Source organism: Chlorocebus sabaeus, chromosome 7 (assembly GCF_047675955.1).
Source record: "Chlorocebus sabaeus isolate Y175 chromosome 7, mChlSab1.0.hap1, whole genome shotgun sequence".
NCBI classification, from domain to species: Eukaryota; Metazoa; Chordata; class Mammalia; order Primates; family Cercopithecidae; genus Chlorocebus; species Chlorocebus sabaeus.
Window position 1 is genome coordinate 45,720,177 of NC_132910.1, and position 18,183 is coordinate 45,738,359.

At 35.6% G+C, this 18,183-nt stretch overlaps 1 protein-coding gene across 2 annotated transcripts in view; it reads left to right on the forward strand.

Annotated features, from left to right (window-relative positions):
- The window catches only part of SMARCAD1 (SNF2 related chromatin remodeling ATPase with DExD box 1), an 84,011-nt gene that overhangs the window by 35,583 nt on the left and 30,245 nt on the right, over positions 1–18,183 (forward strand). For both annotated transcript variants that reach the window (XM_007999287.3, XM_007999288.3), the window contains exons 7-9: positions 7,306–7,407; positions 8,394–8,475; positions 10,228–10,619. In XM_007999287.3, the coding sequence (XP_007997478.3) occupies positions 7,306–7,407; positions 8,394–8,475; positions 10,228–10,619 (576 nt within the window). The remainder of the gene's footprint in view (positions 1–7,305; positions 7,408–8,393; positions 8,476–10,227; positions 10,620–18,183) is intronic.

Here is an 18,183-nt window from a genome sequence, read left to right on the forward strand (position 1 = left end):
GTTCAACAATGTGCCTCTTCCCCAGACTTCCTGGTTACCAGTTTTTCAGTCTTGTTCTTCTCGTTAGCCTCTGTCCATGATATATTGCTGATCTCTACCCCTGGCCGTCTCTTGGTACACAAAATGGGCAACAAGATGTACTGCCCAAAGTTGTACACAGGGCTACTCTCTGAGTTGGATTTATATTATAGCAGTTGTTCATTTGGCTGGTTCTAAAATTATGCAAATCTTTTGTAAAGTCAGGCCAATTCAGGCTGGGTGCAGTGGCTTATACCTATAATCCCAGCACCTTGGGAGGCCGAGGCAGAAGGATTGTTTGAGCCCGAGTTCAAGACCAGCCTGAGCAATATAGTGGGACTCCCGTCTCTGCAAAAAAAAAAAAAAAAAAAAAAAAATTTAGTTAGCTAGGCATGCTTACAGGCAGCTTGTAATCTCAGCTACTTGGAGGCTGAGGAGGAAGGATTACTTGAGCCCAGAAGGTTGAGGCTTCAGTGAGCCATAATTATGCCACTGCACTCCAGTGCAGTGTTATGAGACCTGTCTCATAACAAACACATGAAGTTTAAAGATTTCTCCCCTCTTTATCAGGTCATAAAGAATTTTCTCTTTTTTTTCCCGAGACATAGTCCCACCCTGTCACCCAGGCATGATCTCGGCTCACTGAAACCTCTGCCTCCTGGGTTCAAGTGATTCTCCTGCCTCAGCCTCCCACGTAGCTGGGATTACAGGCGTCCACCACGCTTAGTTAATTTTTGTGTTTTTAGTAGAGACAGGGTTTCACCATATTAGCCAGGCTGATCTCAAACTCCTGACCTCAAGTGATCCGCCTGCCTTGGCCTCCCAAAGTGCTGGGATTACAGGCGGGAGCCACTGTGCCCAACCTATCGGGTCATAAAGAATTTTTTATAATGCCTCAGGTATTGGTTGAAGAAGGGGCAGCAGTGATGCAGAAGCAGGTACCGTGAGAGTCTGAGACACCTGCACATGCAATTTATTTGTGTCTCTGGAACCTACTCAAGTCCAGTCTCAAGTATACCATTCTACTTGATGGGTTGCTGCTGCCAGTGCTAAGGTTTAGGCTAGGTAAATCAGATACCCGGATCACATAACAACTCAAGTCTCATGGTCATTTGATGTTCTGTGGTCAACTGTTCTGCCTTTTTCAGGATTTATTATAAAGTCATTAGCTATTTCACAAGAATACATCAGTCATTTTTGTTTTTAAAATGTGAATTTATTCCAGTGTTAATACATTAGAGAACAATTTGAGTATAATCCAAAATTTGCCTGTATTTATGTGCAGTTTTGCCCATGAGAAATAGTAGGTGATCATAGAAAATTGCTTCCAGCTGAACCAAGCTACATAGGAAAGCATAAAACACACACGTTTCCAGTATCCACTGGCTGCCTCTTTTTACCATGTATATTATCCTGTTAGGTGGTGATGTGCTATTCTTTGACATTTGTGATCTTTTCTATTTGAAAAAAGCACTCATTCAACATCCCAATCCTATCTCAGCATTCTGGTTCAAAAATGCCACACAGTGCATGCAGAGGGAATGTTTTGAGTATTAAGGAGAAGCTCGAAACAAGAGAACATTTGGAAAGAAATAAGAACATATGATAGATCCCAAGCAAGAGATATAAAGGAATCCACATTATGGACCATCAAAGATAATGCCACAAAAATTAAAGTGTATGTATGGCTGGACCAGGTTCAAGTGCTGGAAAGTCAGTAAGAGCAAGGCCTAAAGAAACAGAAGAAAAGGAAAGATTGTCAAATATTTGGATTCAAGACCAAAGGGTGATAAACTAAGGGACAACCTTTCCCGTATAGATCTTTGTAATTATATACATAGACCTAAAATAGAAGTCGCTGTACCCTGCATAAGTGGCTCCTTTTAGTGCCAGTAGTGGTTGCTTTAATGATTTTAAACAATGCTATAGTTTCCTAAGCCTTTGGCTGTCGGACATAACCATTAGTGTAGATATGAAAGCTGCAAAAGAGTTTTTCAGCAATGATACAGAAGTAAATTGAAGGCAGCTGTGCATGGTGTTAAATTCTTGGTTTTGATTAAACAAATACCTGTTAAGAACGCATGCCTCGAATAACCCAAATATGAAAGACAGAAAACATGCTCTGGGATTTAAGGCTCCTAAAGGTGACATAACTGATATTCGGCACCAGTGCTAAATGGAGATTTGAAGCTGAAGCTGAAGCCAATAATATCACTTACCAAACTGTGAGCCTTTTAAAAGAAATTGTTAAAGTCAGCCTTTGAGGTTCGTGTCAGGTATAGCAAAATGTATGGATGACTGCCCACATTTGCATTTATATTTTTACTTAGTTCTCTGTTAAAGAGGGTGAATGCCCCAAAACTTTAAAAACACACACACACACACACACACACTTTAAAAATTCTTACAGTGTATCAAGCTCTCTCTCTCCAAAAGCAGATTTCAACCTATATTACATTCTTCCTTTTGCCTCCAAAAACTGCCTCTCTGATAATAGCCCCTTTTTAAAGGTGTGATAGCAGTGTTTATAGCTTACTATTTTAAAGTGAACATTTAAGATATTAATTGATGTTATCTAAGGCAGGGATGCAGAAGTGGTTATAGAATGTTGGAAGAGGTTTAACATTGCAATGTCATTGTTGAAGCCTGGAGTAATATACCAAGAGTGTTTGTGTTATGTGTGGCAGAAATTTGCCTTTGACTTGATTCTTTATTTTGAAGAATTTGATCCTTCAGAAAAATTTTAAAAGTTTAAAACAAGCTATATTGATCTAAGAAAGCAGTTTGGACTTGGAGCAGTCAAAAATGAGGATGTTGAAAAGTTTCTGGGGTCCTATCCTGATGATCTAACCGCAGAAAACATTCAGCAACTTGCCGCTGTTGGCTGTGTGAATGCAGAAGATGATGATGACAGTGATGATGAAAGTCAGAAGTCTGTACGCCATGACATAATACAAGTGATCAGTTGTTTTAAATGCTGTGAAAAAAGTCGGACTGCCTTGAAGATAATGGCTTTACTGCTGAAGATATTAGGATAGTCTTGTATGGCATCTGGACGAATTTGGAACCATACAGGCAGCTTTAGTGTAAAAGGAGGAGGCCGGCAACACCACAAAAATTTTATTTATTCTTTATATTTTAAATTAGTACAGCCGATGTAACACAAGGACAGTGAGCTACAACCTTCTGTATCTGGTGTTACACATTTCCATTCATTTTCAGATAACCCATCTTCTACCACTTCACAATAACTCATAAGCTGTAACCTTGCCAATGTCCACAAGCAAACTTCAGCTCATATTTATTGTAGTATTTATGTGTTAACTATTTAGTGTGTGTAAAATTGTGGTATCATTTTTGTTAGATTTCCTTTTCTTTTTATGTGTCACTGATGAAGTTTTTAACATTGTATCTCTAACAGTTTTTCTCCTAACAGCTATTTTTACTTTAACAATTTTACATAGTGTAGTAATTTTTGGAAATGCATGTGTCACAGCAAAAGTGACTCTGGTCAATAGAAGAGGATATGATGATCTTTCTTTAAAACTCTCTGCAACGATTTTCCCATTTGGGCTTGCCAGAGACTTCATATGATATCCTTACCTGCGACAGATTCTTGGATAATCATTGCATCTGCTGGTTTCATGAAACTCAAATGGCAGAGTACCTTGTATTGCACTCTGGACCTGGTACAGAGCCCTCTCTTAACCCAGGCCCCATTCATAACTGACAATCTTTTTTTTTTTTTTTTTTTTTTTTTTTTGAGATAGAATCTCCCACTGTTGCCCAGGCTGGAGTGCAATGGCATAATCTTGGCTCACTGCAACCTCTGCCTCCTGGGTTCAAGCAATTCTCCCACCTCAGCCTCCCGAGTAGCTGGGATTACAGGTGCCTGCCACCATGCCGGGCTAATTTTTTGTATTTTTAGTAGAAACAGTGTTTCACTATGTTGGCCAGACTGGTCTGAAACTCCTGACTTCGTGATCCACCCGCCTCGGCCTCCCAAAGTGCTGGGATTGTAGTCGTGAGCCACCAAGCCCAGCCATAACTGACAATCTTAAGAGGTATTTTATAAAATCAATCAAGCAGTACACACCCGAATGAAGTATATCTTGCCTCCAGTGTGCAGGGAGCTCCCAATGTCCAAACAGTCTAAAGAGGCAGATAGGTGCAGCCTTTCTTTTCTTAAGAGTGGAGTTTGCAACATGCTCCAGACTACACTCCCATAAAAGTGATGGGCCTCAGAGTGAGGATGGTCATTCCTTCACCCTGATACGTGGCATGTACGTATCTGACCAGTACCATTGAAAATACCCACTACCTGTTTATCAAGTCCAGTCAACATGATGTCTTCAGTATAGTGGATCAAGTGATACTCTCTGGACTCTGCAAAACCATCGAAGTCCGTGAGTACTGTATTATTTGAGAGAGCCAGGAAAGTTACTATAACTCTGAAGACTGAAGGTGTATCATTAAACCTGCCAGGATAAAAACAGATTGCTTCCGTTTGATCCAACTGGGAAAGGGGAAAAAGCAAGTGCTTGATTGATAACTGCATAGCCATATTGATTTGCTCCAGCAAAAATACCACATCCTGTAAAGCAGCTGCAGGTGGAGTTTGATTGTTTATGATACTCTTAAATAATTCTCCCAAGACTCATCTACTTTTTGTATAGGTCAAGGAGGCATCTTACATTGGGATGAGATGGTGATGTCAATATCTGCAGTTCCTTTCAGGCTGTAGTACTTGTTTATTATTGTTGTTTTGATTGAGAGGGACAATTCTAGGGACTTGGATTTGGTGTTTCCTGTAATAGTGGCCCATACCTCATGGGTCAGGGAACTAATATAATAGGGGATTTCTGCCAGTGCCAAATATGTCTGTTCCAACTATGATTCTGAAGATGGAAAAATAAGCACTGAGTTGAATCATATCCCTTGGGCCCGCTGAGACAGATAGGGGCCCAAACTTTATCAACTAGCTTTTGTAAAGCGTCTGTGTAACCTCCTGTACCACGTGAGTATATTCAGTCACCAGGAATTAGAGCTGGCAGAAGTGTGGGATCCAAGAGCAAACAGCACATGATAGGCACACCATCTACTAAATATTGTGCTATCATATATTTGATTCCCAAGAGCTGTTTACTCTTTTCCAAATAATTTTATTGAGGTGAAATTCATGTAGCATTAAATTAACCATTTTAGAGTGAACTATTTAATGCTATTTAGTACATTTACAATGTTGTATACCATCATTCCTGTCTAGTTCCAAATGCTGTCATCACCACATAATAGTATGCTATACCCATTAAGCAGTTTCTCCCCATTCCCTCCTCCCCCTAACCCCTGGCAATCACCAATCTGCCTTCAGTCTCTGGATTTACCTGTTCAGAACATTTCACATAGGTGGAATTATATAATATGTAACCTTTTATGTCTAGCCTCTTATTTTTTAATTTCAGAAAAATGTGTTTTGTTTTTATGTTTTATGTTTTCATACTTTTATATATGAAATTGGGGTATATATGCAAGTTTGTTACAGAGGTATATTGCGTGATGCTGAAGTTTGAAGTGTGAATGAATCTATCACCCAGATAGTAAGCATAGTACTCAGTAGGTAGTTTTCCTTAACCCTTCCCCCACATCCTCCCTCCACGTTCTTATGTTCCCCAGTGTCTGTTGTTCTCATTTTTATGAACATGTGTACCCAGTGTTTAGCTCCCATTTATAAGTGAGAAATGTGGTATTTGATTTTCTGATTTCACATTAGCTGGCTTAGGATAATGGTTTCCAGCTACATCCATGTTGCTGTGAAGGACATGATTTTGTTCTTTTTTTATTAGCCTCTTACGTAACATAATGCTTTCAAATATACTACAATGTTCATTCGTGTTGCAGTATGTATCAATACTTCATTCTTTTTTTATGACTTAGTAATATTCCATTTTATGTGTTTACCACAATTTGTTTGTCCATTGATGCACATTTGATATATTAACAAATGAACAACTGAAGTTTAGGAAACACGTAGTGAAAAAGCAGTGGTCTAGAGTTAGATACTTGCATCTGTTCCCTCCTCAGCTGGTTGTTATTCATCTGTGAGCTTTAAAATACTGTTCTTGGAATTTCAGTGTGCCTGGGCTGTAAAAGGTGGCAGTATGAATTTCTGAGGATTTTGAAATGTTTTCTCCAGATGTGTTTCACCAATATGTCTTATTATTCCTCTGCTCAAAATCCTGTTGCTTCTGAAAAAAAGATTAACCTTAGGCTTTATTCCATGTTAGCTCTGTTTTAATTCTTCATCCTTGTAACCTATCTACATTCTCTGCACTGGAGCCCAAGTGGACCAATTGCTATTATGAAACACATGCAGTTTTCTTCTTGAGTCCAAATATCCATAGCATTTTACTGGTCTCTGTTTTATGAAATTTTATTTTACTCCATTGTGCAGAGGAGGTATCAGAATTTAGTTACTTCTATCTAAGGTATTGAAAGAGAAAAATAGCAATTCAGTTGTTGGATAATAAAGGAGGTTGAAGAAGACGACTATATTTTTCTCCATCTTGTGTGTGTAGCATGTGGTACAGTTCTAAGCAGAGTAGACAAATGCTTTTTGATTGACTAGAATTTTTCGTATGCATGAACACAAGGAGTCTTTTCTTTTTGCTTAAATGTGGACTTTAACCATTTTCTTCAAGTGAAGTTAAGTGACAGAGAAGAAGGAAAAGTGAGACTATAGCCACAATTCTCATGTTAATCTGTTTGGTTTATACATTATTTAGTTCCACTTGAATTCCTTTTATCATTCTTTCAGTTTTATGTTGTGACTGAGTAGTTAATATTTAAGCCATTCTGTGAATCTAGAGTGAACTAAAAGTAAACTCTTCTCAGAATTTGAAATTTATAGGTGGGTATATAATAGTGAACATAGATGAGATATTTTTGTATCCTTTTAAAATTTACCATTGTCTTGGAGAAGACATCAGTATACTTGAATTATATTGAGTTAATTTGAGGATCATTCTAGCTTTTAGCAGATTTATCTCATTTTAAGCACTGAGAATAAAGTTTGAGTTACTGCATATGCAGAGTCTTTCAGTGATCTTAAGTTAGCAGTATTTTTTATCCTTAAAGACATAAATTTGTTAATGTTCACAGAAACAAACATTTTGGATTCTTCTGATTGATTGTGATAATTATCAGATTAAGTCAAAATACAATTATAATTGCCTTAAGACCATTGTTATTGATTTCTCTTAAATTTTTTTCTTTTTTCTTCCCCATTAGGGAGAGGAATCAAATGAGTCTGCAGAATCTAGCAGTAATTGGGAAAAGCAGGAAAGTATTGTATTGAAATTGCAAAAGGAATTTCCCAATTTTGATAAACAGGTGAGTAGTCGTGTATGAAAATTTAATCAGCGTATACTAAGTGTTTTTATTATAAAATAGTGTTAGAGTTCAACCACATAAAAGCTTAGGGTGAGTTTTGCATTCCTCTAATTAAATGTTCTTCTTTTATCAATGTTATAAAGTATTTTCATGCTGTTTATTTATGTTGTTTACCTTGTTTACTATAGTATCTATACTATATCCCTAAGTCATTAAAAAATAACCATAATAAAAATTGTGAACTCATTTGTAACATGTAAGTCATCTAGAAAGTCATCTGTAACCCTGCCCCATCAAGTAACTGCTTAGTTTTTTTCATGTTCTCATTCTTGAAATTTCTTATAAGAATTTAAAAAGTATTCCATTTCAGTGTCTTAATATTTCATAAGCTTTCTTCTACTTCCCAGATAGTAAGAATATTTTCAGAGTCATTAAAGACTCATGCCACACATGCTGTTGCTAAAAGGCCCTCTGTTTAATCCCATGATCATATATAGAAGCACATATTTATTTAGCATTTAGAGTACACTAACACTTGCATTGACTTATTTGAGTATATATGCTCAGATAGTACATCTACTAAATTCTGATGAGCTGAATGCAAAATCTTGTTGCCATATTGGTTCATTACCTATGTTGAAACTACATGTTTTGAAGTTGGCAGTTTGTAAAAGCCTAGCTGCATATTGAAATTCCATTTTAATTGAGCAAACACTTCTTGATCCTCTAGTGTACACAGTACTTCATAGTGAGAGTTAGAAATGCAATAAAAATGTCAAGTTTTCTTTCCTTTGAAGACTATTGTGTATTTGTGGAGGTGAAATTACACAGAAAGCATTTGTAAAGGAACGTAGAAACAAGTGCAAAATAATCAGATATGAATTCTCTGTTTTCAAGTGATTAACTTATTTTTAAAAGAGCATAGACATTTTCTGCAAGTTGCTAATTTGAGATTTTTAACAAAAAGATAAATGACTTATTTCTAGGAACTAAGAGAAGTACTCAAGGAACATGAATGGATGTACACAGAAGCTTTAGAATCTCTAAAAGTGTTTGCAGAAGACCAAGGTAATTATTCTGTGTCATAGAAAATACATACTTCTCATTATAGTCTATATTTTGGTGTATAAGAACATGGTATATAAGAAAACCTATTAGCTGTTAATCAGAGGGTGGGATTGCAAAAGATGTTGAAAGTAATGATGTAAAAACATTCTTTAACAACCAGTTTTTAAATGTTTTGACCTGCCTGTTCTTTATTGTAATGTAAAACAAAACAATAAATATCTATTTGTTCAGCCTTTCTTGATAGTTAAGACTACTTTTAAACTGCCATGTTTTATTTAGTGTAAAAGAAACTTCTTAACAACTGTCAGGATGGATCTTGTGATTGGTGGTATCATGTCATTACTGTAATATAGATGTCTTAGCCTATACTTGCACAGATATCAAAAGCACTAGCATCAAAAACTTAAGGATATCATAGGCATGAATGCATTTTAGAACACTCAATTCTAGGAACCAAATGATAGAGAAGAGGTGGTAAGGAAGAGTTGAGTCATACATGTTTAGTAACATACCTAAGGAAGAATCAAGTAGACCAGCTCTTCATAATTGCAAAGCCAGTTTTAAAAGCCCAGCATGGTAGCTTTAGGTGTTTCGGATTTTTTTTTTTTTTAATAAATTGTTTTAAAAGAAAGGCTGTACTGCCAATGGTCTTGATGGCACAGAAAATGATTTTCTGTGGCAAAAAGAAAGCCACCAAATCTAAGTTTGAAAAATGAGTCAAAAGAGCCATGTTATGAATGTGAAAAGATTTGAGGAATACTTTAGCCAATTTATTTTGCTTATTTTTTTATAAATGCACACAAAAAAAGGTATGATAATCTGTAAGTCTAATAGCTGAGTAAGTAAAAATTTCTGAATAAAGTATTGTATTATAGATTGGTACATGTTTTCTCACTGGTACATAAAATAATGGTGTACCTTCATTCACAGGCATCTTAGAATTCTGTAAACTGATAGTGATAAAGTAGTGGGGCTTTTTGGTAATACCATATTTGCATAATTTTTTTTTTTTTTTTTTTGAGACGGAGTTTCGCTCTGTCACCCAGGCTGGAGTGTAATGACACAATCTCGGCTCACTGCAACCTCCACCTCCCAGATGCATGTGATTCTCTGGCCTCAGCCTCCTGAGTAGCTGGGATTACAGGCAAGCAACACCATGCCTGGCTAATTTTTATATTTTTAGTAGAGACGGGGTTTCACCATGTTGGTCAAGCTGGTCTCGAACTCCTGACCTTGTGATCTGCCCACCTCAACCTCCCAAAGTGCTGGGATTACAGGTGTGAGCCACCATGCCCAGACTATTTGAATAATTTTTTAAGTAACGATGAAACTTAGAATATTGAAGGTAGTATTGGAAAATTATGGATAGTTGAAACATACACACTTTTTATTAGTAAGCTTTATAGTAGTGTAAGCATCGTTCTGCTATGTTTAGTGTTGGCATAGTTGAGTGGGGCTGCTAAGAATATCTGAGACATGATACATATATGTAGCTGCCATTTATGTTCTCAGGACCTTTGTCAGAAAAGAGAAATTTATGTTTAATTCATTTAAAAAACAAGTTATCGCCTGCTTTTGAAATGAATTGTTTAACTTCAAATTTTACTTAAGTATTTTTAAAGTGTATCAAATTTAACAATAAATTGTGGTTGAATTCTTCTGTATTCAAAAGGAATAGGTAAATGTTTTAAGTTTTTATTTGAAATCTTTATGTATTTCTAATTTAGTTACTGTTTTGTCTTTTGTATGCAGATATGCAGTATGCATCACAAAGTGAGGTTCCAAATGGAAAAGAAGTTTCTTCAAGAAGTCAAAATTACCCTAAAAATGCAACTAAAACAAAACTAAAACAGAAATTTTCAATGAAAGCACAAAATGGCTTTAACAAGAAACGTAAAAAAAATGTATTTAATCCAAAGAGAGTTGTTGAAGACTCTGAATATGATTCAGGTTCTGATGTCGGTAGTTCATTAGATGAGGACTATAGTAGTGGTGAAGAAGTGATGGAGGATGGCTATAAAGGTAAAATTCTTCACTTCCTTCAAGATGCTTCAATTGGTGAACTTACTTTGATTCCTCAGTGTTCTCAGAAGAAGGCTCAGAAGATAACAGAGCTCCGGCCCTTTAATAGTTGGGAGACTCTGGTAAGGCTTTATTCTTTTTTTCCCCTGTATGTGTGTGTGTATTTAATTCACAGTACCGGTTATAGTCAAGTTGTCTTCAGCCCAGGGAAGCATAGATGGGTGGCCTTATCCTGTGTAAAGTCAAACATTACTTTCATGGTAAGCCAATAGTATTTCAAATAGTGTCATATGACCTAATTTTGAATGAATTAAGGGGTGATTTTCCTGAAAAAACCCAAGCTGATTGGCTGGGAATACTGTCACTCATTCTTTTGCATAGAAACTTGGTTCATTTCACTGCAGAAGAAGAAATTAGAGCTTACATTTAGGAAGGAGTTGTTTGCTAGCCTGTTCTGATCTGTTACTGCTGAGACACCATGCAGAAAGCAAGAATGTGGCAGAAATTTTACTACAACTACTTGAAGAGCAATAGCAACGGCCAGGGGAGCTCCATGATTCAAAATGCCAGCCTAAGTGTTTTATGCTTCACCACAAAAGAAGCAATTGTTTATTTTCTTTTTTTCTTCTAAAAGTGACAGCTCAATCTCTAACATGTTTTTCTTGGTTAAACAACGCGGCCATTTTATGGAGTGTAGCAGGCTGCAGCGTTTTTAATTGGAAAGATAGAAAAATTTCTGGAAGCTTAGAATTCAAGCGTTAGGTGAAGGGAAGGCATAAGCACTGGTAAGTACACTTTGCATGATCATTTTCTGAAATTTGACTTTCTATAAACAGGTTTTATCCAGAATACCTGCATTTTGAGTTTTATGAATACCAATAGTCATCAAATCTTATTCATACAGATAAATATAAGAACTCTTAAATTTTGCTTCAACTCTTGTGTGAGCTTTTATGGCAGGAATTATATATAGGCCTGTTGTAAAAGCAATATGGATGATTTTTTACAGCTTTAAAAGATGCAGCAACTCTTGATGCTTTATAAAATTTTTTAGGAAGTTTTATTCCCTAAATTAGGGAGCAAAGTTGCTTTTGTGATTAATTTTATACTTGTAACACATCTAAATGAGCGTTAAATCCCTTGATAAGTGTCTCGAAGTGGCAGTAGGGGACAGTCCCTGAACAATGGTTGTAAATGCATTTTTTAAAATTAAAATATTTGAGAAATACAGAAACAACATTAATAATATTCCGTAGCTTTAAAAAATAATAATAAAACCATTCGTTTTGCCTGAAGCCTTTGCTTTTCCAGAGAACATCTGTCAAAGCAGGCCCTTTCAAAACTTGTTTGACTTTGCCTGAGTGATTTATTTGTTAAAGTATTTGCTGAAGGGCTTTCTTGTTCTTCTTTTCTTCCTTTTCTTCTTTCTTTTAATCTTTAATGGTCTTCTATGTTGTTGCAGAATTGGGTTGCTCAGGCTTGTTGGGATTCTAATTTATTTAATAAGATATGCAATTATCTGCACTAGTTTGTTTAGTTGCTGTAACTACTTGCCCGCATATCTTATAGTAAAAGTAAATTATACAATTTTACCAGAGGTATATGTGCCAGATGTTTTTAAAAAATATTCGCAACTTAACGTGTAGAAATCTTATTTCCCCTACTAATTAATCAGCAGAGTTTAAATTAGTCTTGACATGAATTTGGAGATTATGCATTACTTGCTTAAACCTCCTAACATCTTGCCCCTTTCTAAAAGTTGAACATAAGGACTATATTGTTTGTTCTAACCATCCGTCCAAATGTGAAATATTTTATGTAACAGTCTAAACATATCTGAAAAGTAAACTTTCTACTTGAATTCAGTGAGTACAGTGGTTTGCCATCCTTAGCAAAGTAGGTGAATGAGCTTTTTCAAATTAATAGTGTAAATTAGCAAGTAAATATGTATATGCTTTAAATTTTAATTTGCTTAGAACTTTGAGCTTCTACTTTAAAAATCTTTAGAATTTTAAATATGACTTATTTATAGGGTACTTTTTTAGCCCAAACCCTACCCTAGAGCAGATTTAATATCTTAATAAAATTATCAAAACAAAAGTCAATATTATGAATATTTTAGTTAAAAGCTATATAATTTGCTGCTTCTCTGTTAATCAGTGAGGTTTGATAATGTACCTGTAAACAACTTCAAAAGGAAACAAAAGCCAAAAAAATTGTTTTGTGTTGGTAGCTGCCATATTTAGAAATTTCTATGAGAATTCGTTGAGGTTTTAATCATATTGCTCAGTCATATTTTAGTGACCAAGATATTAAATACATTAAGAACAACCTGCTAACAACTAGTCTTTTCTTGAAATCATTGTTTAATCTTATTTAGTCTTAAGAATTGGAGAATTTCTATTTACAGACTGTGAAATTCATAAATATTTCATTAAAAAATGCATACTTGAGCCCATGAATAAAGTATATATATACAATAGTAATTTTTGTTAAAAGTGAGGTTTCTTTACCAATGGTGATTATTAAATGATTAAATGTAATTAGTATTTCATTGTCTTATAAAAGTAATTTGAATGTGAAAATTATGTTAGTTGTGACTTTTAAAACAACGTTTGAAAAGTTGTAGATCATTGGGTTGTTTTCAAGGTAGTAGACATATAAATGTAATATAAGTGTAATAGATATGATATATAAAATGTAAGTATAATATACTTATTAATATCACCTACTTGGTAATCTAATTACAGTAATTTTAAATCTAGAGGTTACTACCTTTCTATACTATTATGACTTATTTGTCAGATAATTAATGCTTTTTGAAACTAAAACACTCCAGATATTCTAGTCACCCTCATTTTACATGAGGAAAGTTTGATTTTTTTTTTAAGTATATTACCTAAGAAGATATTTATGCTTGCAGCTTTATAATCATTTTTTTCTATGAGTCAAAATTTAAATATTGTTTTTAAATTTTTCTGCATGATTTTTTCCATTTTACTTAACAATTTTTCTGCATGACAGCAGTAATGTAGGTGCCCATTGTGAGAAAACCTCATCATTAAATCAAGTAGGCTTCAGAAATATAGCAAGCCAAAAATGTCATTAGTTTAAAAACTTGTACTGTTATTGTGTTAAAATTGGAATTTTTATTGCCAAATCTCACACAGTTGATGGCATCAGTTCACCATCCACTTACTGGATTTTTGTCTAGCCTTGCACACAGTAGGGTAGGGAATATTATGTCTGTGAAAAATCTAACTGTGTTGCATCTTTATATGTTAATCAGATTAGTAATGTTTTTATGCTGACCAATGCAACATGCATCAGTAACTCAACCTGAAAACTTTCATATATGCATCTAATTTGTTAACATTTAGATCAGTGTAGATCCAGTCTTCCTTGGCTAATAACCAAGCAGCTCAGGTTTAGTCCATGTCAAACACTATACTCCTCATTGTATTACTCTCATCTGCTAGACTGCGGATTTTCTTTTTTAGTTTTTGTTTTGTTTTGTTTTGAGACAGAGTTTCGCTCTTGTCGCTCAGGCTGGAGTGTAATGGCATGATCTCAGCTCACTGCAACCTCCACCTCCCAGGTTTAAGCGTTTCTGCTGCCTCAGCCTCCCTAGTAGCTGGGATTACAGGTGCCCGCCACCACGCCTGACTGATTTTTGTATTTGTAGTAGAGATGGAGTTTCACCATGTTGGCCGGGCTGGGCTGGAACTGCTGACCTCAGATGATCCACCTATTGTGGCCTCTCCCAAGTGCTGGGATTACAGGCGTGAGCCACCACACCCGACCCTTTGCTTTGTTTTAACTGGTGATTTCTGTAAAATACTTGGCCTAAATTGGCCACTTAATGCATGGTAATAGGTATTTCTTCTTTCTGGATAAGGTGGCACCAGTGAATTTATTTGTAAGATTACTATATATTCAGGCTTTGTTTTAATTTGTGTAAGTTTGATAATTGTATTAAAACTACAAGTGCATTTTGAGTACTTTGTAGGTTGCTGCCAGGTATTTATAATAATGAATAAGCTTAGGACTCTGTCCTCAGGGCTGTCTTTTGGTAAGTAGGGGTTTAATAATTTGAAAATTAAATCTACTTTTAAACAGTTTCCCCCTTCCCATGGAAATTCAAAAATATCTGTGCAGTAAGAGTGACACACTGTGGCAAGAGAGAGATACTTCAGATGCTGACTATTTTTGAAAGAAAAAAGTCCTTTGAATAGTCACTCGAGGTTTTAGAGAAGAGATCATGATCAGGGCCATATTGATGAGTTTTTTTCATGTAATTATTTAGAAAGTAGCAGTTAGCTTTTTTACTTTCTTCCTTCTGAAAAGAGATTTATCATTTTTTGAAAACGATTTGTTTTACCTAAAATTGAAACAGTATTTGTGGAAATGAAAAAGTAAAGTTTACCCCAAATTCTACCAAGGATACCCACCATTTAAGATGTTTTGAGCATCATCTATTTATGTATACATTTGTATACTTCATACCATGTAAGCAGAATCATCTTTTCTGTGCTTTTCAATAACTTCAGATTTACTATTAGATCCCACATTTATAGGGTACTTTGTATTTCTTAAATCTATTTTGGGGGAAAGTTAAGTAACTTACAGGATTAAGTGGTTTTTGTGTTCCGAAAACAGTAACATGGTGGCAGCAGTGTTCTTACACCTTTCCTTAAGAGAGAGCCCCTCTTTCCCCCTCCCCAAATTAATGAAGATATTAACTATTGGATTTCTTTACTTTCTGTTAATGTTTATACTTTTATTATTTACACATACACTTAGATTAGCAATTCTATAGGCTTGTTCTCCCCCCCCAAAAAAATCTATATCCACCCTTTTCCCCAACCTGTTGCCCACGGTGCAGATAACTTTCATGACTTTTTGTCTGATTGTTCTGATCACCTCCATATCTTTATGTAATATAATTATAATGCATTTTTTGTCATTTTGTCTAAAATGACATTAAGTTGATAGATAATTTATCTACTCAACGTTATAGACAGTAGGATTTAGCTCTGTCTACCTCACTTCACATACCCATTTTCTGTTTCCCAGTTCTATTAATATATGTTAACATGGTGATTTTGAAGATCATTTTTAGTGTCTGCATTGTTAAGACTGCAGATTCCTTTCTTAGATGAACCATATAGTATACTACATGTTTTTTTTTCCTCTCTCATTTTTTTTTCTAGTTATTATTTGTCTTGGTTTTTCTGTTTATTTTCTTATATACTTGTCATTATGTCAACTCTAAAGTCTTTTCCAGTTGCCTAAATTTCCTGTCAGATTTTTTTTTTCTTTTCCTTTTTCTTTTTCTTTTTTCGGACAGTCTCGCTCTGTCACCCAGGCTAGAGTGCAGTGATAAGATCTCAGCTCACTGCAATCTCCGCCTCCCAGGTTCAAGCGATTCTCCTGCCTCACCTTGCTGAGTGGTTGGGATTACAGACCACCACGTTCGGCTAATTTTTGTGTTTTTAGTAGAGACAGAGTTTCACCATGTTGGCCAGGCTGGTCTCGAACTCCTGACCTCAAGTGATCCACTCACCACCACCTCCCAGGGTACTGGGATTACAGGCATGAGCCACTGCACCTGGGCCTGAGATTTTAGACACCTCTGGTAATCTGTCAGTTTCATCTTTTTTAGAAAATCAGGAATTTTATCACCTGCTCCGATTTGGACTAGTTACACTGTAGGCCAGCTTATCAGTTGTGGCCTTAGGATTTCATTTTCCTGACTTCCTGGAGAATCCTTTTGTCTCTCTCATTTTGAATCTCTTGTTTCTGAATTCAGTGCATGCCACTTTTTTTATTGCATTGGTTTTGTAAGTGCATACTAGGTGATAGGTGAATAATATAGTGAAGCTAGATTACCTCATTTTGAATTCATGTCTGCCATTTTCTAACAGCTTACATGTCTGTAAGCAAACATCTGTAAGTGGGGTGTAATTATAGTGCCTACCTGTGGGAAAGTCTAAAAATGAAATGCCGTCAGTTGCCTGACTCTTTGAAAACATTAGCTGCAGATATTCACAATAATTTGCACTGCAAATGTCGTATACATTATTAATGAAATGCTGAGAAACTGTTGTTTTCTGTTTGTCCACTAAGTTCTAGCCGTATTGAATCGAACTTTTTAAAATCAAACCATTCTTCTTTTTTTTTGTTAAATCTCCATGCCCACCCTATAGCTTTTTAAATCAGATTTATGGCCAGGCTTATGGACATATTACCCACAATATATTAAGACTGTTTTAGCCTCCCTTGTGATAGTTTGACAAAGCTCATTCCAGTGGGCTATGAGCAGTGGTATGTTACGACTTTTGGAAAGCGTTGTTTCTTCCTGCCGATAGAAGGGTCAGTATGATGGTGGATGTTGAGGTTATTGAAGCAACAGAGTTAAAAGAATCCTTAATTTTGGAACCAACATACCAAATCTGAATCAATTCTTCAGGTCTTTATTTACATGAGAGATGAGTAACTTTCTTTTATTTAAACCCCTCATATTTTGGGTTTACTGTCACAGCTGAATCAAATCATAGTAAATTCATCATTCAATGAAACTCTTTTTCCTTTGAAAAACTGTCTACTTCTGTTTTACATTCCTGGTTAGTGGGTTGTTATTAGATAGATCTAAATTATAAATCAGCAACAGTCATTTTGATCATCTCTAAAGTTGGTTTACTTGTGTGGGAGGGGAGAGGTAGGGAGTGTTAGGGAGTCCTAAGGAGTTGTTCTGAAATTTCAACTTCAAAATAACCAAGAAGTGAAGTTCAGTTAAAAATCTCATAACCAACCCTTGACTGTTAAAGCATCCTGAAGTAAGAATGACCTCGCACTCCCCTTCATTGCCTCTCCCATTTTGTTATTACAAGAAATTTAAGCACACAATGTTATAGTATAATGAACGCCTATGTGTTTCTTCCATACTTTGTCCACTTCCTTCCATCATATTATGTTGAAGCACATCTCAGATGTCATTTTATCCTTACAATTTTGAATATGTATCTCCTGAAGAAACCGTAACATTCTCATATCTAATAAAAATCATCAGTACTTTCTTAATATCAAAATATTCAGAATTCAAATTTCCAGTTGTCTCATAAATGCCATAGTATTGGTTCATTTGTTTTATAGTTTGTTAGTTTGAATTAGGATCCAAGTAAGGTCAACTCCCTGAGATTGCTTGATAGGTCTTTTAAGTCTTTTAATCTATAGGTTCCTCATCCCCCACTCTCTCCCCTTCTCTTTTTCCAGTTTTTGGTAAAGAAAGTGGGTCATTTGTTCTATAACTCCCCTGTCTAAACTTTTCTGATTGTACCTCCCCAGTGTAGTTTAAGATGTTCCACTGGACTAGTACTTTCTGTAAAATGATAATTAGAAGGTTAAATGGACCCACCAATATTATTACATAGTGATGTGTTCTTTCATCAGAAGACAGTAATATCTGATTGTTACTTTTTGTAACATTACCAGCTGTTGATGCTACATGTCTGAATCCATAATTCATTAGCCATTGTAAAATTAATAGTTTTTATTATTTTTTTATTTTATTTTGAGACAGTCTCTCACTCCGTCACTCAGGCTGGAGTGCAGTGGTGTGATCTTGGCTCACCGCAACCTGTGCCTCCCGGGTTCAAGAAATTCTTGTGCCTCAGCTTCCCGAAT